At 42.3% G+C, this 20636-nt stretch overlaps 1 protein-coding gene across 1 annotated transcript in view; it reads right to left on the bottom strand.

Moving 5' to 3' along the window:
* Positions 1 to 20636, bottom strand: part of GPR107 (G protein-coupled receptor 107) — a 52685-nt gene that overhangs the window by 22374 nt on the left and 9675 nt on the right. Inside the window, 11 exon segments of the mRNA XM_030536013.1 lie at positions 2456 to 2526; positions 11332 to 11462; positions 12632 to 12680; positions 12682 to 12747; positions 13306 to 13419; positions 14912 to 14977; positions 15853 to 15901; positions 16305 to 16389; positions 18090 to 18171; positions 19042 to 19086; positions 20176 to 20210. Of these exon segments, the coding sequence (XP_030391873.1) occupies positions 2456 to 2526; positions 11332 to 11462; positions 12632 to 12680; positions 12682 to 12747; positions 13306 to 13419; positions 14912 to 14977; positions 15853 to 15901; positions 16305 to 16389; positions 18090 to 18171; positions 19042 to 19086; positions 20176 to 20210 (793 nt within the window).

Here is a 20636-nt window from a genome sequence, read left to right as displayed (position 1 = left end):
CCAGAGGCCGGGTCTTAATCAAGTTAATAATCATATCAAGGCCTTAGGCCTCAATCACAGTAACATATAGCAAAGTTAAAACATTGATTTATACTAACCCTCCTGAGGCTCACTTTCTAATTTCACTATGTTATACGCTACTATTATGTTACTTAATGCTGCTAAATCACAGAATGCTGCTATAGGGGGTTAAACTGACATAAAGCCCCTTAAAAAAAACCCCTCCATCACTGCCAAATAAACAACTTGTGCACACAGAAAATTAACCTCTAATAAACTTGGCCGAACATGCATTTTGGGCCCAAGTTCCTCAAATTTGCTTAAGAAACATAGCTGCTGACACTGCAAGTAGGCGAAAACCAGGTGTCAAAGTCCTGACATTAACAAAAACCCGTATAAAGGGGAAGTTGCAAAAAGCAGGCTTGCAAATTAGCTCATAACCGGTATTGTAATGGTAAAAGTTTTGCAGATGGTTAAGAAATGTCATTATATTAACCAAATATGGTATCCTCGGATGTATAAGCTCATATGGTAATTTGCGGTTTTAAGCTTTATAAACCCAGGTATTATTGCTGTAAGGTAGAGCGACTTCCCTCTTGCTAGAGGTCCTGTCGTCTCTCCCTGCATATATGCTTGTAATCTATGATTAATCAATAAAGGAGCCTCAGGCTGTCTGATCAACTCAACTGACTGGTGGTCAATTTCCACGACACAGCACATACTGATGTGAATCTGAAATGGAGATCAGCAACAGATGGAGCAGCTGTCAAACTTGGTTTGAGGTTCAAGCTCTTACAGGTGGTGCAGGAACGATGCACGTGGCCTCCTGGTGCTTTAGTAACCTCAAGAATGGCAAAGGGTCCCAAGTGCTATAACCTACATCGGCAGTGTATACAGATGTAATTTGCTTTCAAAGCAACTGAATAATGTAGATTGCCAGTCAGGATTCTATGCAGGCTTCAAAGAAGAGAGCAAATCTGTCTAGCTTACAGAAAGTGTGTTTAGTACCTGCCAAGAAAGCTACACTCAGTCAGTTCAGACAGCATCTTAAAGGTTTACATGGTAAGAAACGCTTTTTGCAATGGCTAAATTTAACTGGATTTAAAGTTTAACCAGACATAACATCCTTAAATCAACCTGAAGTGACATTGGTGACATCTCCCATAAGCAAGCTTTAATACAGTAACTCCTCGCTTAACATTGTAGTTCTGTTCCTGAAAAATTAGACTTTAAGAAAAACTATGTTAAGCGAATCCAATTTCCCCATAAAAATTAATGTATACGGGGGAAGATGTTTAGATTCCAGGGAAATTTTTTTCACTAGACAAAAAAAGCGCGCGCGCACGCACACACACACACACACACACACACACACACAAGTTTTAAACAAACAGTTTAATGAGGTACACAGCAATGGTGATTGTGAAGCCTGGTTGAGGTGGTGAAGTCAGAAGGTGGAAGAGGGAGGGATATTTCCCAGGGAATGCCTTACTGCTAAATGATGAACTAACACTCGGCTGAGCCCTCAAGGGGTTAAGATATTGTTAATGTAGCTCCACACTCTACAAGGCAGCACAAATGGAGGGAGGGGAGACAGCTTGGCAGACAGAGATACACAGGGAAGCAATGCAGCATCATTAGGGCAGCCATCTTGTCACAGCTGTGACAAGAAGTGTACTTTTTAATGGGAAAGGCCTCCAAGTCAAATGTGTCACCTTTGGCCATCTCCCTGGATGCAGAGCTGTGTTCTAAGTTCCCACTACACTGAACACAGCTAAGACAAGGCCAACTGGATTTACAGTGACAGACCACTATCAAAATCTAGTGACCAAGAACTCCACAGTCCTAAGCATATTATAGTTATCTGCTTCTAGTCCGCATGACACTCAAGATTCACCAACACTCATCTAACTTGTCAGATAGAAAGCTTCCAGGGAGCAACTATGGGTGTATGGATGGATAGTTCATAAAATTGTTAGCAAGCTATGAGTGGCTTTGAGTTAGGAAGAGCTAGCGCTTTCTGCATCTTTCCCATTAACAGACATCCAACATGTTTTGTCTTTAACAAAAAAGTACCTGACCTGTCAACAACTGAGCTATAGAAAACCAGAGCCACGGAGCTCAAGAAAATGCCATCTTTATGGAAAACCATCAAGTCCTAGTCCTTGAGTCTACTCACAGCCTCCACATGAATAGAGCTTTCAAGAAGTCAGCATGCAAGATTCACATTTGAATCCCTGTTAATAGCTGGGGGGGGGGGGGGAAGAAAGCTCAGTGGTTTGAGCATTGGCCTGCTAAACCCAAGGTTGTGAGTTCAATCCTTGAGGGGGCCATTTAGTGATCTGGGGCAAAAATCTGTCTGGGGATTGATCCTGCTTTGAGCTTCTAGATGACCTCCTGAGGTCCCTTCCAACCCTGATATTCTATGATTGTATGTTTCACAAACACAACTCTCCTGGCTTCTGGAGTAGAAAGACTACCAGGGACACTTTGTGCCATCTGTATGGATTCTCAGAGCAGCACTGGCTTCAAGTTCTGTGGAGGATGAACACTACTGTATTTTTTATACAGAACACAATTTAGCACCTAGAAAGTAAAGGACAACTTCTACACTTCAAACCCTAACTACGGTCTCAACTTCTGATCCACAGAGCACTCTAATGAACCTACTATTAAACAAGTTACTAAGCCTCATGACTGTGAGAACAAGAGTGGAGATTCTAAAATTTAACTGCAAGACAACGAAAGCTGACTAAGTTGTGTCTCATGGCTCTGTAAAAACCCCTTGCACATCTTGCCTCTTTAGGTTTCCCTCTCCATTTCCTTTCCATTTTACAGCTTGCACCTGCTATATATATTCCGAGCTGCATTGATCAAAACTGACAAAACAAAGCTCTGGAAATTAGACTCTGTCTCACTCTCTGAGTGCCGACTATGCTAATTTCAAATGCTGTAACGGGCTACAAGACGGAAAAAGGTCAGATTGTCCATCACAACCAAGCACGTTGGCAGACAATAGTTTTTTGATGAATCAATCTGACCTTCTCAGAATACTTATGTAATAGCAATAGAAGAACCTTGGGTACAAGCAGATCAACTCCAGACAACTATACAACATGCAAGGACAAGCCATAAAACACCTAGAATTAACAGTAGAAGGCAAGATGGGTGAGGTAATATCTTTTATTGGACAACTTCTGCTGGTGAGAGCGAGAAAAGCTTTTGAGCTTACACAGGCCTGGGAATAAAGAGATATTACTTCACCCACCTGGTCTCTCTAATATCCTGAGACCAACACAGCTACAACAACACTGCATATAGTAGCAAGGCAGCTAAAGAACACCATTAGAAAGCATTGCATGCTGTGCCAATCCTGATGCATTAGAGAGATTTAATTCCCCATGCCAATACCAAAGAATACACTGGTAGTTTCCTGAATTATTTCCCATTTTCAAGGATGAACACACATTTACTCCCTGAAGTCTAATCAAGGAATAACTCAGGAAAGCAGGAGCCAATAATCACTGAAGACACAGTATATTCCTATGCCAGAACGGAAACTGACTCAACAACTAGATTGGAGATTAGTATTACATTTGTCTCTGGCACCAAGCATAAGCATCAGACAGGTCGCAGTTTAACCTCCTTAACCTCTGCTAGGGGAAACAACAACAACAAAAAAATTTAAAAAAGGAGCTTTTATCTCAAATCTAGGAGGTGCACACTCATGAGAGAGCAAGCCCAGAGTATAGGATAAACAATTTTATCATCTCAAACATGAGGCAGTCATACAACCTGTAGCCTAGACTTGTATTTGACACCTGTATTTGCAGTACTGGAGACCCCAGTGAAACAATACAGCCCAACTCCCCTTATTAATGTTAACTCAGATCCTTCAGTGCTGACATCAGTTATGGTCTAGATGCTTTATTAGCGCCAGGCTGTTTCTTCTCAAGATTTTAGATGTTAGTGTACACCCATGAGTGTGTGTGGTTTCTTTTTCATAAAGACCCGCAGAAGTGTGTTAGGGCCAGATCCTGCAAAGGACCACATGCTCCCAACATCTACTGAATTTGTTAGGAGCAGAGGGCATTCAGCAGCTTGCAGGATTGGGCCCTTCAGTTTGCAGTGTTTTTATGTATTGCGGTAGCAGGAGCAGAGTCTGAATATGGAGGGTGATCAAGTTTTTTCCATGGGGCGGGGGTGGGCAAGCGTGTGCCCACTGCACAGCACAAAGGGAACAGTGCTCAGCAGCTATTAGCTGCAACATACTTCCTCTAATACCGCTGCCAACTATGGCATGCTGCAGTGCTTCAGTAAAACTGCTAACAGTTCGTGACCAGACTGCACCAAGCTCCACGTCTCTCCACACAGACACAGGAGAGGGACAGAACAAAGACTGCTGCTGTATTATCATCTCCCCCTGGAAAGGCAGAGAGGACTTAAAGCCCAGTCACCCTACAGTATGAACAGAGGGCCACGTATACTATTGAGAATTTAAATGACAGTCGCAACATAGGAAGGGTAGATAATCTACAAAACTGTATTCCTCTCTCTTCCCTCTCCCCTCACAGTTCTAGTTGTGAGGGATGGAGACTAGAATGAGATTGCAGGTAAGTAAGCCATAAGCCAAATAACCGATTCCACTAGACCTGTCAGGATTGCTCCCCTTAATCCTTTGGGGAGTTTCCTAAGCTTGCGTCTTCAGATTTGTAAACGACACATTTGCAACCTTCAATAGCTGCAGAATAAAAGACAGGCCAGTAGTTCCTATCTGGAAAGTACGGATTTGGAAGTGGCTGTGCAGGTGGGGGAAACGGACTAGAGGAGATGCAGTGAGGCTTTTGCTTAGAGTTTAAAAAAGGGTAAGTAAGAAAGCTCTAAAACGCTCTAGAGTTATCTGTCAAATGATAGGAAGAGAGAAACCAACCCTAGCCCAGATGGATGTTTGTATCCCACTGCTCTGCAGGCCAACTAGTAACCTAGGCACAAGCCAGCCATTTTGCTTTAAGAGAATGGAAGGAGCACATCAGACCAGGCAGAATAACGCACCCATTGGAGACACTTTATATCTGAACCACCTTCAGCAAACAGTTCTCACTGCCCAGGCATCTAAATTGTCCTGGGACAACAATGAGCAGAAGACAAAAGCCACATGGCCATTGTTATTACTTCTGCCAGAGATTCATGCAGGCTGCAATTAATTCTCATTAATTAGCTCAGCATTTAGTGGGCTTTTTAAATAGTTAGGGGTAAGTGAACCCACTGGGCTCGTAAGCACAGCTGTGACTGTGGCAAATAGAATTATTTGTCAGACAGCCTTTTACTTCATTTTCTATTCCAGTCAGACTGCAGTCATGACTGTGTCAGGCTCCTGGGATTACTACCTAATCAACATGCTGGGATGTGGCTGGAAAAGGGTCAGACTTACAGTTTAGTAGACATGTGGGCAGGCAAAATTGCCAGGATACTATGTCATTGAGTGCCTGGGGCTACAGGTTTGGTAGTTCTGAAGGCTTCTCTGTGACCAAGATTTTAAAAACATTTCCTTAAAGGGGCGAAGTCTTCTTTATCAGTGAGAAGGTTGCAAAAGGACCAAATTCAAGGGGAAATGGCTGTTGAATTTACGGTGTAAATTCCCAAATGCCCTACAAAGTAGTGAACAGAGAAATAGGGGAAGCAGCTTTAGATGTAACAACAGATATTAAGTCCTGGCAGGCAATAGGCAGTCCAACCAGGACTGTGTCTGCCTATGCAAGATTCAATCAATTCTAATCACAGAGTATGCAGCACAGCAGCTAGGCTGCGTGATGGAAGGATCTAGTCACTTTACTACTTAAAAAGGAGAGACCATTTTAATTCATGAAAGAAATGCCAATGAATTTACAGTCAACATTTGCTATTTGAAAGCCTGTCACATTTTTCCCTCTATCATGACAGATAGGCATATACCTGTATAAAACAAGCACAAACTCATTTCACTTTGATTATAAGGCAGAGCAAATTATCCTTCATCTTTGAAAGAGTTACCCAGGGTGGGACCCATCAGCAAAATTCTGCTGCTGGCCCCACCTTCCTGTTAATTACTTAACTGAAGATTCTAATTTGGAGCCCAAGAATCCTATCAACAGCAGCATAATTACTCTGCCTTTAATGAAAAACATTTGGATCTGGCAAGTGAGGCCACATCATCCCATCGCAGTGGCAGCTGCGCCTGCCATGAACTAAGACTAAGCAATATTTTTTCCTGGCACATTATTTCTTTAGCTGCTCTTTTTTATTAGCAGCAGCTGGTTGGCCATTTGGCTATGGAGAGAGACATACACTATAACAGGGGAGACAAAGGGGTGGCAGAGGAAGAACAAAAAGCAATACATTTCCTTAGTAGTTCCTAATATTATCCAGAGATTTTGCAATGGCAGGGAATCCCTGAATTTGCAGGATTCTTTTGCTCACTGACACAATGGTTGGAGTTATACAAATAAGTACTTGGAAAAAAGATGGATCGCAGTGTTCAGATTTTATTTGAACCTTGATCTTGTGTCCCACATTTTACTGTTGGCAAACTCTTAAGAGCCTCATGTTGAGCACCCTTGATGTCAGCTGCTTCACCTGTCTGTTTCAGTCAGTGCATTTTGACACTGAGCAAACTCCATAGCACCATCTTGTGAAAAAACAGTCAACTGCAAGCTGTGAGGGGGGGTCTACCAGCATTACCTCGGGCCACACAAATCTAGGGTTTGAGCATCCCATCAACTGCTTGCAGCCAGGCCCCAGATACTGAATTGCCAGCATCTATGTATTCACATCACTCATAACAAGCAAACAGTGATTCTACCTTGGGCACCCTCATGCCCCCTCCAGTTATTTGTATTGCAGTAGCACCTAGAGGTCACAATTAAGAATAAGCACCGTGTGCACACACATGCACAAAGTGACCCTGACCCAAGGATCTTACAATCTAAGCATATGTTGAGACAAAAGGTGGATCCAAACCAGATGCAGGGAGGAGGGCAAAGTATACTGAATTCATTTTTAAGTGTGTTTTATCTTCTGGGGCAGCAGGGTAGATTGTCCCATTAGAAATCATTAATAGCGATACTTGTGTTAGATAATTTATGGTAGCAGCTCTTGAATACATTTCTAGTAGTAATTTTCACACTTCCATGGTGCTTTTCATCCTTAAATCTCAAAATACTGTACCCATCTTTGTAATCATAAGCCTCCTACCCCCAAAGCCCTGCTCCGCCCCAGACGCTGCCCCCACTCCATCCCACTTCTTCCCCATAGCGTGCCCCATCTCTGCTCCTCACCCTTCTTCCCAGAACCTCCTGCACACTGCAAAACAGCTGATTGCGGTAGGCACTGGGAGGGAGGGGGAGGAGTTGATGGCAGGGCTGCCAGGTGACAGTGAGGGAGGTCTTGGCTGCCAGTGGGTGCTAAGCATCCGCTAATTTTTTTCCTTGGGTGCTCCAGCCCCGGAGCGCCCATGGAGTTGGCACCTATGTTTGTAATATTATCCCTATTTTACAGATGGGGAAACAGACAGATTAATTGATTTGCCTAAGATTACACAGTTGCAGAGCTGGGATGACTAGCCTTATGCTTGGCCCAATATATCACAGAGGTCCATGGCATTCAACATTAAAGGTAATTCCAGTATCCCATGCTGGAAGCCATGAGATGGTCACTAGTGAGATGGATAAAGTTCAAGGATTAAGAGAATACAAGGATGGAGAGATGAAAGGAAAGCAGTTACAAGAAGGTGAATGAGTTAGAATAGTGAAGAGGTTGTGTTGTCTACTCATCCTACCCAAAGTACTGCCTCTAGCAAATCAGATTCAAGAATTGAGAAGTGATAGGAATATCTGAAAGTATTCACTGTTCCAGAGGAATTCAGTGTTAAGCTTAAATGGAACAGATCAGCAGGCATGTTAGCTAGGGATGGACTGATTCAGAAGGAACGCCAGAACAACTCAGGAAAGCCAGACATTGCATCAGGGACGGGTGATCACCCTCTTTGCTGCGTGAACAGGAACCCAGCATCATCTAAAAAGTTGTGTCGTATTTTATTATTTTTAAGATTAGCAGTTTCTCTCAATGCTTATTCAAGGACAGACATTTCTCCGTTTAAGATTTTTAAAATCTCAAGCCTTTCGAAACCCAGGGAACCCGGGCAGGAGCAATTTCTAACATTTAGCATGAAGCAGCAAAAAAAAAAAAAAAGTGGGGATTTATTTATTGTGTCTCATGTGGAGGCGATAAATCGATCCGCAAATCAACACCTGTACTCCACCTCGGCAGGAGGAGTAAGCAGAGTTGATGGGGGAGCCACTGCAGTCAACTCACCGCCGTGAGGACGGCCAGGTAAATCGAACTAAGATACTTCGACTTCAATTACGCGAATAGTGTAGCTGAAGTTGTGTATCTTAGTTTGAACCCCCCTGCTAGTGTAACCTGAGCCTTATTGACCTAAAAAAAAGTGTAGGTTAGTTATAAAGTTAGCACTTCATTACTTTGACTTATAACATTGCAAATAAACACTGTCAGAGTTCAGCAAGCTTTGTAGCGTGGACAGTATCTTCTTGGTTAAGTGTCTACAGCATGTTTTACACTGCATGCACTTCACCACCACCACCTCCTCAAGATAAGGTATTTTAGGGTTTCCTGTACCAGAGTGCCCTCTGCTGAATTGGAAAACTGACATCTAAGTTCTGCATTACCCTATGAGAGCCACATATAAGAGGTAGGGATAAGACACTGATGTTATCCATTTAATAAAGGTTCCACTGGTAGGAGGAAGCTCTTTTGCTACTACTCAAAGTAATGTCAAGAGGTTGGCATATTATTGCTCTTTTAAACCCTTTTCACTGAAGAGGGTGATCGCTGCTTATGGCTCCAAGCAGGCGTTATGATGCAGCAACAGAAGCCACTCTGCAGAAATGGCATCTCAAGGACCCAGTCCCATTCGCCTGCTCACATGATAAAAGAAAAACACCCTACCATCTGTGGGTGAACAAGTTACACAAAGTGATCGCTCTTTATCTGACTTATCAAGCCTCATCCTGAAAGGAAACCAGCACAAACACTTTCAAAAGATGAGCCAGGAAGCTTAAAATCATTAGTCTGCGAACACTAAAAAAAATCATGAATTGAACAGAGATACTGGATTTATGGCTTATTACAACAATCTGTAACCCATAAACTGCCTCTTTTTGTCCTATGACTGAAGAAGTGCTAATAGGCTACTCTGTCTGGTATGGTTCCTGACAATATGTGCTAACTACTTATGCTAAACTATGTGTTCCACCTTGTGTTTTGCTGTGACTGGTATCTTTCCCAGACCTGAAGAAAGAAGAGCTCTGTGTGGTTCTTTCACCAAAAGAAGTTGGTCAATAAAAGATACTACCTCATCCAACTTGTCTCTTGCTCACATGAGTCATCCTACTGGTTTAAATGAAACTATCCACGTAAGGGTTGATCTGGATTTGAAACCAAGATTTCAATGCCAACTTATGTCAACATGTTGGCAACAGAGGGACACTGCATTTGTGATAAAACACCACAGAATATTTCATTAAAAACAATCACTTTCTGGAAGCAAGCCCTGGTCTACACTACAGAGTTAAGTCGACGTAAGATAGCTGACGTGGATCTAACTCAGTAAGTGTCTACACTAAAATGCAGCTCCCACCAATGTAACTCACCCACTACACCAAATTAATAAGGCCGTCTTCACTAGCAAGCTTACAGCGGCACAGCTGTAAGATCATTCAAGTAGCTGCTCTATGCAGAAGAGAGAGAGCCTTTCCATCGACATAATTAAACCATCTCCAGTGAGCGGCGGTAGCTTTGTCCGCAGGAGAGCATCTCCTGAAGACATAGCACTGTCCACGCTAGCGCGTCTGTCCATATAACTTATGTCGCTCAGAGTGGTGGGTTTTTTTCACACCCCTGAGCGACATAAGTTATACTGACAAAAGTGCTAGAGTAGACATAGTCTCACTTCAACTCCACGAGAGACGTAGAGCTTAAGTCCATGTAGTTAGGTCGACGCGGTGTCAGTGTAGACACTGCATTGCTTACATCGACTGTGGCTGTCTTTCAGAAGCTGTCCCACAATGTTCCACACTGACAGTTAAATTGGTGCAAGCGCTCCTGGTGAGGATACGCACTGCCAGCACATAGAGTAGTTAATTACAGCAGTGGCTGTTAGTCGAGCTAACTGAGGTCGACTTAATTTTGTAGTGTAAATTTGCCCTAAGATTTTGCTTCCAAGAAGTTACAGAAAAACAAGAACAGCATTATCTATATGCAAGTTAACACTCACATTCTATCTACAACATTGTTAGCGGAAACCCTGAAGTTTGGTTTGGTTGTATTTTTTTGTTTTAATTATTATTTTTTGAGCGGAAGGGAGGTAAGGTATGGGGAAGAGAGGAATTTAGGAGTTCCTGGAGGACATTCTACAGTGTCAGGGGAAATGTCACTGATAATTTAAATAGCCTTCTGTCAAAGGACTATAACTGCACAAAGACAACCCAATTTAATCACACCACTAGCCAAGCTGGAGATGAAGCTTAACTCCATATCTGAACAGTCCACAGTTTTCTAGAGTATGGCGTGGAATATCTGCACAAGAGGTGTGCATTTAAAATGATGGGCTTGTGAAGTTTATTATACAAGAAGTTTATGTTCCTTTCTCTGTTACAGGAAAAAAAAAATCAAGAGTAGTAAGGATCAAAATATGGGAACCATTCTTGTTTTACTAATCAAAGGAGCCAGTAGCTCATTTGTCTCCTCATTTAAGCCCAGCTGCTTGTTTGATTAAGACTAAAATGGAATTCAGCAGACAAATATTCTGGCTAAATGCCTCTTTTAAGGACCAAAGATAGAAATAATTCAGTTAATGCTTTTATTTAGCCAACAACATTTCCTTGCCAAGTAGAGTAGAGGGAAGGGCAGGGAAGTGTTCCTTATAGGATCATTCCTTGTAAAGCAAGGTAAATAAATACAGATACTGGCTGAAAATAGCGTCTTCCATTGGACGTAGCTAGCACCACTGATTTAACATCTGGTTGCCAGACTTTCAAACCTAGATCGCTAAAACAAAAAACTGCTTCTGTATCTAATGACTTCAGCACTTTTGAAAGGCCTCAGATTGATTTTCTTGGCTTTAAATTATAGTAAAAGCAACATCTTGTGACCCCTGCTCTCCAATTACCTTGTGTGACCCCCCCCCCCATAGGTTGCAACCCATCATTTGAAAAAAAATCACTGCCCTAAACCATCAGGACCCCAGAAGCCATGTATTGTACACAGTGACTCACTCATACTACTGGAAATAGGATGGCTTCACAACATAGTAGGTCTACGAGGAATAGAATTCGTTTCCATAGCCCATGGGCAGTTGTTGCCTCTTCTCTTGACTCTATGATCACGTATGCCACACTTGCCAGGACCTACAGGACACAACAAGACATTAACACTACTTCACAGGACCACTTGACAAAGAGACTAAAAGTGGCATCATGGGGCTTCACTTTTATCTCTCAGCGACTCCAGATCAAGTGCACCCATTTTTACATGGAGAAAGTTGTGGTTGGTTCTTTTTTTTTTTCTCTCTTTTTTTTTGACTGCCAGCTCTGCAAACTCAGTCTGTCCTCATAGAAAGAGCCCACATTGACACTCATGAATCAACACCTGTAATTATGCTCAGCAACACTGCACCCTTTTGTCTAAAAATCACATGCTCAGTGACACCTTCAAAGGATTTTCACAGGTGTAATTGACTGAACATAATTTCTGCTGATATATAAGAATAAATAGAATCCTTGTTACTCTTTACTTGTGCTGATCTATAGTGCCAATGAGAATGAGAAATAGTAAACTTATTCTTTTAAATATATAGATAGAACTGAATATGCACACGGAGCAGATGGGTACTGAGGGCCAGTCTCCTGGTCTGTCTCAACTGAGTGAACGACTCAATGTTCTGTGCTTCACATCCCAGCTCTCCTGCTCTACACATGTCCCAATGGCATCTAAGATCTGTGGTGGTTTTTAAAAGACAGGAAGCTAGCTTACAAGGTAAGAGGACTAAGGGTCCACTGTCCGATACCTCCAATACCAGTACTACCTTCTGGAGTAGGAGGGGCATTCTGGTCACTATGAACACATTGAGCATATTTTACTTGAAAGCCTGGAGACCTCCAATTCTAGACTCCTTCTGCTAACCTCACTCCAGTGGTATAGGGCAGATAGTTCCTGATCTCTGCTTAGTAACAGAACACTATTCTAGGGGCCAAATTCAACCCCAGTGTAAGTGAATGCAACTTCATTCCAGTCAGTGCCCATTTGGTCCCTTGTATCTGCTATTCAACATGGGGAAAGTTGAAAAGTCACTCCAGTGATCAGACATTGCCTCCTCCACAGACACTCAAGAGATTGCAACTCGAGCTCCACTGTACTATCGCTGCATTGACAGGCTTGTTCTGGGAATAGCTTTGCTGTGCTACACTTGATGACCAGTACTCTAGTGCAATTTGCTATCATGTGGGAGATCTTAGGCTAGAACCCACGTTTCAGGAGCATTTAATCCTAACCTAATTGTTGCCAGTTCTGTCCTCACCTGTAGCGGGATGACAATCATAAAGACCTTTTTGTTTTTATCTGAAAGGATGTTTAATGAAAGCCCAGCCAGTGCTGATTAGTATGATGGTGATGAACAGCAGAAAGTCCTTCAGCCTGAAAAAGGAACAAATATAGCAGTGATGCACAGATCCTAGTAGAGAGCAAGAGAGAGAGCCTGGAGCACTGGGACTGGCGCAATATCTGAGGCCTGAACCAAAGTCAGGCCATGTATTAAAGCAGATGCTTACAAGTTCACTCTCTGGTACATGAACTTGGCAAAGGTACTGCTTGCACTGCTACAATACAGGCACTGCTAGGAAGTACTAGTCATTGGATATGTTTGTGAACACATTCCAAAAGATTAGCACTGGTACATTCTGACCTAACACAAGATAAAAGGGTTTGACAGCAGTGATGAATAGGGATGATTTGCTTAAGACATCTGGAGCAAGGTACAAGGGAAGGGGGGGGGGGGGCAAGAAGCAGATGTCATAAACACATAAGGTGGTACGTAAGTTGTCTGTCTCAGTCTATAAATGTAGGGGTACCTTGCCTTAAAATTTTGTGTGGCTAAGGGGACAAGAGAAATTTCCGCTGCTGACTGAGCTGCTCCTTACAACTGGGCACTCGTGTTAGTGTACCTGAAGCTCCTATGGGCCGCTAGGACCATACCTTGAAGGCAATAAACCTACCTGAGTGCCCTTGTCATTGAACTGTGCCTGTGATCTTTCTTTGTAAGTAACATTGAGGTTTGGTGAATTAGCAGGCTTGCACTCTTTGCTAGACCTTTGGAAGAGACAAAGAGCTTTAGAAATTAGCTAGCAGAGCTGGCGGTTATGGTTGAGTGTAACAACTTTGTAGTGGTTGGTGGGGATTCCTTCATTAAGGAGTATGCATGTCTCATGAAAGGAGGGCCACCACCACTGTTATTGTAAAGTGCTGCAGGGATTTTGGGTGAGCAATACTTTATTAGACAGGAGAGTATCTGGTTAATTAAGGCCAGGCTCAAGAATGCATGTCATGATTTTCTTTCATAATGTAACCATTTGTTTCCAATTCTTCTATTTGAATCTCTATGCTTTGTTATATAAACTTTTCCTTAATTTCAGTATAAACATATCTAAGTGCTGAGAGTTAGGCAGAGCAGTGAACTGAGGTGAAACTGATAAGCTGGGGTGAACTGTTTCTTTGGAAGCAGTAAACTTGTGCATCCTGAAAGGGTCCAGTGGATCAGGAGCTGGACGCTCCAGGAAGAAATTTGCAGGGCTCAGAGTTGGAGTGTGCCTATCGCTAACCCGTAGAGACACAGCGGGGCCTACGAGGCCTAGAGGAGAGGGCTTGTGTTGCCCGTGGTCAGTGGAATTGTGGAGCTGACCCACAATAGGCACAGACAAGGCTTTCTTACGCTAAGGGCAGGCTGGTAGCGAGGTGCCTCACAACCCTAGGTACCTTCGGGAAGCGTTACAAAGAAGAACAATCAACAAAGAAACCATGGAAGGGAGTGGACAGCAAGAAAGGATATGGAAGACAGAAAACGAAAGGGAGAGACTGTCAAGGGAAGTTTGCAGAGAAAAAAAAAGTGGACCTCCAAGACCTATGAACCCATGCTATGGACAGGATGGAGGGGCAAAGAACCATGGGTACTTCTGACCCCATATAAACAGGAAAAGGAGTTGAAAAGTGAAGATGTGCATGACCACCCAACCCCGCTATACCTGCCTGCAGCCACATCACTTAGGGCTGTAACTTCATCAGCTCTACTAGGCTAAGTCAAACTTTAGAACTCGAAGGAAACCCAAAACTTCTGCAGCAGTGATGTTGATTCATTAGACAGCAGTCTTTGCTTGACGTCTATAAAAAAAAGGAATACCCACCTTTGTGCCAACACACAACATTAATATCTTGGCCAACAATGGTCTTTAGCATTCTCACGGTACTACTTCCAAGAACAGGAAGGCTAGTTCTCTCTCCTAATCAAATTTCAATGTAAAGTTGATGCTCTGTGGCTGCTGAGTGTCCCCTGTAGTTTTAATGATTAACATTAACTTCTCCTCCTAAGAAATACTGCACATTGTTGGCACAAAATTCTTGCCATGTTCCACCCCAGAGGCAGCTGTGTTTCAGTAATTTGGAAAGTGTTTTGGAATCTCCACAGGGAACATGCTGTAAAGGCACAACCTGCCATTTCCCTGATATACCTTGCTCTGCTTTCCACTTGTTCCACTTCCCCCATATGGGAGAAGCTTAAAATATTCTCTATTTATTTACTGCACAGAACGTCAAGGACAGAGACTTTGTGAAAGGGAAGGCTGCCATTAGCCAGTGAATCTTAAACACATCATTCCTGTACACACTAGGAGGCAGAAGTAGCATAAGCCAAGAGTCCCATGGAGGCACATTAAAAAAAATGCCCCTTGAGATACTGTATCATATATGAACACATTCTGTCTGGGGCTTATAAACTGAGTTTCCTGTTAAGGCACCATTCTCTTCAATAAAGGTTTCCGTCTGAAGTAAAGATGAATGTGTGTATTTAAAATGGCAGTACTGTAAGACCATATTTTGCACAAGGATCACTTTAGAAAATTCAAGAGACAGGGTGCGTGAGAGAAACTTTTATTGGACCAACTTCTTTTGGGGAGGGGGGGAGAAGAGAGAGAGAACGAGAACACAGAACTTGGTCCAGTAAAAGATGCTGCCTCATCCACCTTGTTTCTCTAATATCCTGGGACTGACACGGCTACACCATCACTACATACAACTGCAGAAATTCACGTTAGTTTACATCTGGCTCATTTCACGCAGCTAACAAATTCATGGTTCTTTGCATTTTGAAGTCATTTTGCTTCTTTTGGGACTTCAAATCCCAAAGTGGTACCTCTAGAGTGCCTGTTGAGCTACAGGAGTATCCACTAGCTGTCAGTAACAGCAGTCCCTACAGCTACCATTTCCAATTAAGCTTTCTCACCAAATCAAATGGTCTTCAGGAATAAAAACCAATTTTGGTAAGGTTTACATTTAGAAGCTTTTTAAGCATGCAAGACTGTTTAAAACTACAAAGTTGTCTTACTGTAACTCAAAAATGGTTGAATCAAGTTCTTTCGGGAGACAAGGGGTCAAGGGAAGGCAAGAGGAAGGAAACAGATGAAACTGTTCCCCAGCAGAGACCAAGGCAAGCCAGGTTCACACTTGTCATGATGCTGAAGAAAATTCGTTTACCTGCATTTACGAAGGATGTGGATTCACATGGTCGCAGAAAGGAAGAAGAGGAGAGAGTGCTGGAGCAGGGGCTGTCTGTGTGGGGAATGGGAGAGCAGGGGAGGACTTTAGAGGATGGACAATACCGGAGCCTGTAACCTGAGCTAGGTAAGGGAGGGGAAAGGTCAACACCTTTGCCTGGGAAGGGGGACAAAAGGAAGGGAGTGGCAGGAGGGAAGCAGTTTTGAGTTTGGGCTTGGGGCTGTGTGGGCGGAATTCAGGGTATCCTAGCTAGGATCCATGCACCCTGAAAGCCCAGAAGGACTCGATGGAGGGGTCCTGACTGTGCCTGCAAGCTCTGCTGGAACCTGTGTTCCTGTTGTCCAATAAACCTTCTGTTTTACTGGCTGGCTAAGAGTCACTGTGGGTCCCAGGAAGAGGGGTGCAGGACTGGACTCCCCACACTCCGTGACAGAGAGCCATTGAAATATAGAGCTTTGGAAGTGGGATCTCACCCGCTAAGAGGTAACTTTCAGGGTTCTTCTCCTTGATCTCTATCTATCTGAATAGAGAAGTGTTAGATGTGTAGCAGAGGCCACGTCCAGACTAGGAATTAAAATCGATTTTAGATACGCAACTTCAGCTACGAGAATAACGTAGCTGAAGTCGAATTTCTAAAATCGAGGTACTCACCAGTCTGGACGGCGCCGCATCGATGTCCGCGGCTCTCCGTGTCGATTCCGGAACTCCGTTCGGATTGATGGAGTTCCGGAATCGATGTAAGCGCGCTCGGGGATCGATACACCGCGTCCAGACTAGACGCGATATATCGATCCCCGAGCAATCGATTTTAACCCGCCGATGCCGCGGGTTAGTCTGGACGAGGGCTGAGAGACCTTTGACTATCACCATTAGCTTAATTATTACAATTCACAATGACAGATGTATGCGCTTAGAATTCATATTCCTAAAGTAATTGTGCTTTCCACCCCAAGGAGTCCCAGAATACTGCACATTAAACACACAGGAATCACTTTTTTGAAATGCAGCTGCTGCTTAATCATGAACAGTAACATTATACAATGAGAGAGGATAGGAACTGAAGACGCCTTCTGCTGCCAGAGTTGCACAGGGTAATTCAGGGAAGCAGAACGTAACTTCCTCCAGGAACAACTTATTACAAGCAGTGAATTGTATGGTCTGTCCATACTTGAATCAGACACACTAGCCAGAGCCTTGTTTAAATAAGGAGCATAGCTCAGATTCTTATGTGTACAAGGCTTCACAAAGATTCATAACAAACACTTAAAATCTCTAACATCTGTTACCATAGATTTCTTACCCTGTCAGGGGGAAGGAAGCACTTTCCTACTGCAATTCTACTAGTGAGATCACTGCTACAGCAAGTGAAACCAAGTTTTTACATCAACTGAACTCTTCAAGTCAGGAACTCAAGTGCTTTTTTAAAAAGCTGGAATTGGTTCAGATTGTGTTTAAAAAGCCCTACTGAGGCTGGTGCTCACACACACAAAAAAGCAAACCACCAGTTAAATCAACTCGGATCTTCACATAGCCCCACCCACCACCACCTTCAACTTGAGTCTCATTCCCTCTCCTACCCACCCATCTCATTCTTGCAGATTATAAAGGTGCAGATCAGGGAAGCTTTAGGCTGCCAAGTTCTTACGTTTCCTAGAACATCTATTATAATACTCTACTATTCAGATGCTCCCTTTGGTGATGTGCAGTAAAGATGTATCCTCTGTTAAGCTAGAAAGACAGAACACACGGAAATTCAAGAAGGCTGATAACAAAGATTTAGACAGTGCCCTTAACGGCTGCTGTTATGTAAAGAAAAAGGATTTGATGAGAAAAGAGAAGCACACACCACTGCATTGGCTCTCCCCTCATCACAGCATCTAGGTCACAGTATGCAGGCTGTGCATGGCTCTGGAGGAGTCTTTACATCTTCAGCCACTTCTTTCTGGCACTATGTTTTATTCCTTAAATTCTTCCTATTACACCACAGCTGATATTACAACTACTTCCTTAGAGGATGCCACTGCTATGAAATGAGACATTAGAAGGATATGTTGGATACAGCTGGGTTTCTCCACCCCAGCTTGCACCCTGCCTCCCCCAGCTATCTGTGCAGAGCACGAGTTGGTGCTCCTATGCTGAAGTCTCATGCATCATCTCATGCTACTGACTAAGCAAATATAACATCTCTAAAATTATGTTTTACACATGATATTCACATCAAGGCTAAATAGGAGCTGAGCACTGGTCTGCACAACACTGCCAACACACTTGGGGAAGCAAAGTCTGTACAGACCTTTTCTGTTTTCAGAGCCGATATTAAAATAAAAGAAAAAATAACAACAAGGAAAGTCAGCATATTTATACCTTAGAAAAGCACTGCTCTGCTGTAAAACAATCTCCATGGAAATATGAAAAGTCCTTGACATTTAGAATCATACTGCCCCCTTTCCGTACCTGTACAGTCACAAAGTTAGCAAGATGCCACTGTTTGTAAGTCTTAAAGCAGGTCAAATATACTCCATTCTTACACTTAATTCCTTGACTATGCCCTCTGGTAAATCCAGAGCCATTAGATACAGGAATCATAGCATTTCAATAGCTTATTGTGTGTGACATGGTACAATGTCCTACGAATGACAGGCAGAACCAGAAGATTAGAACTGAGTAAAATGTAAACAATTTTTAAGGCTAAACCACAAACTCAGTCACATGCCACAAAATCTGTTTTATCAGCAGTAGCCAGCAGTTAAGTTTTAGATCAAGCAAGTAAGAGCACTGAAGTGAGAAAGTTTGTTAATCTGGTCTCATCCAGAAGATCTACCTCTTAGAGTATTGGTGTCACACTGCCAACCCATAGTTAATTTAAGTTTTTCTATATTTTTGTAACCCTAATTACAGAGAGCAACATTTATTACATTCAAGCTAGTACATTGTAAGGAGCACCATGTGAATGAGTGATTTACAAGACACTCTAATGCATCTTATAAAGAATAAAGCTCTTACTCCCCCCAAAAGAAGAATCCATCTAAAAGAAGTGTGTCTGCTATCGAGAGGCAGATTTGTTAACGGAATGGGAGACTATGAAGGGGGGCAGTGAGTTTATATTTTTCAGTGAGAGCTACAGTGAAGGGAAAGAGTTTACAGAAGAGCTACTGACAAAAATCTTACCTCGAATGAAACAGTTCCTTTATCTTTACGAAAATGGTGCACTTGCTCCATTACATTCTGGGGAAGAAGAGTAATAATAATAATTAAAAAAAAATGCATCTAGAAGTGCTTTCTAAAAGGTAAATACTGCAGTTGTGTCATGGAATCAGAAATACGTGGTGCACTTTGCATGCTTATAACTAGGGCCTTTTGTTTTCAGTTTTTATTTTATTTAAATTTTCCCAGGAATGGATCAGAGTTTATTACCACAACAACAAAAACAAATCATTGTAAAAAACTATTAATTTTTCTGGGTAAATATCAGGCTTCATTTTGGTGGACGGAAAGAGGGGGAAAATGTATTCAGTAGATTAATGAATGGAATTCAAAGTTATTAATGTGGTTTGCTGTAGAACTATGACAGAACTCAAAACACAATGCCACCTCTGAGTTTAACAATACATCTCTAATCCCCAAATAAAACTTTCCATTTGAATAAACAGTTTACTGTTGTAGACTTGTAAATATTTTTAGGCTAACTGTTCTGTTTAATAATTGGGCCACACCATTTGCAGCATACACACTGAACTTCAGCTTTTTCTCCCCCCTCCCCCTTTTTTTTTTTTAATTTTCAAATATTTCCTTGTGTTCTGAAACATATTCTGACAGATTTTTGTTTTCTTCCCATTTTAGTGTGTCAAATCTTTTAACCATTATCTATTAACAGCTTGAAATGTGGTGAACGTGAAATTCATCAGTACGTTCAGATGCGCCACAACTTCAGAGCTTGCGTGCGTGCCTGTTTATTGTGTGTATTTTCTAGACTAATACATAGCCTTACTTCAACAGGCAGCTTTGCATATACATACAGACTAATGTATTATCGTAATACATAGATCTCATGCAATGTATTATATTTTCCTAATAAAATAAGTTATTTTATATATCTGAATGATACAAAAGTAGAAAAAAACTGAACACTTTTTGTAAAACCTGGGAATTTTTTGGTAAAAATCGGTTTAAGGTGAAAATAAAGGGCTTACTTATACCCCACATTGATCAATACACTCACTTCCCACTCCAGCTTGTGTCTGAAAGATCCACCCCCACCCCTTCCCATTAGCTTATCCTGAAAACAACTAGTTTCAGTCTTACCTGAGTTGCTGTTCTGCTTCTTTTGGACTTGTCACCTAGAGAACAGAGCATTTAGAGCAAATTCAGACACTTTGAATTCAGAAATTTGCAAACATGCTGTATTTTCTTCTAGTTTATGCCTAGCCATTACACTACCCAGTTTTAATCTTGTCTACCTACCAGCTCCCTACCAGCTTTAAAATCCTGAAGGCAAGTCTTTGACCACACACAATCACTAACTGAAGATCAATACAGACTCATGTACCTCAGAGGAAATACTAGTACTAAAGAAGTCACTGTTCTAGCCCTCCCACAGTAAGTGATCATGTGTTATCTACCAGATTAAGGTTGAGATACTGTCCGCAAACTATGTTTTTCTAGAGTTAATGAGTAGGCCGTGATGGAACAGCACATCACATCCATAGTGCCACTTCAATAGACTCTATGAACACTGGCTGGAGACAGAAGCCTCCAAGAAGCCA

The sequence above is a fragment of the Gopherus evgoodei genome, chromosome 16 (assembly GCF_007399415.2).
Source record: "Gopherus evgoodei ecotype Sinaloan lineage chromosome 16, rGopEvg1_v1.p, whole genome shotgun sequence".
In the NCBI taxonomy this organism is placed as follows: domain Eukaryota; kingdom Metazoa; phylum Chordata; order Testudines; family Testudinidae; genus Gopherus; species Gopherus evgoodei.
Note: the sequence above shows the minus strand (reverse complement) of the source record. Positions and strands in the feature narration are given on the sequence as shown.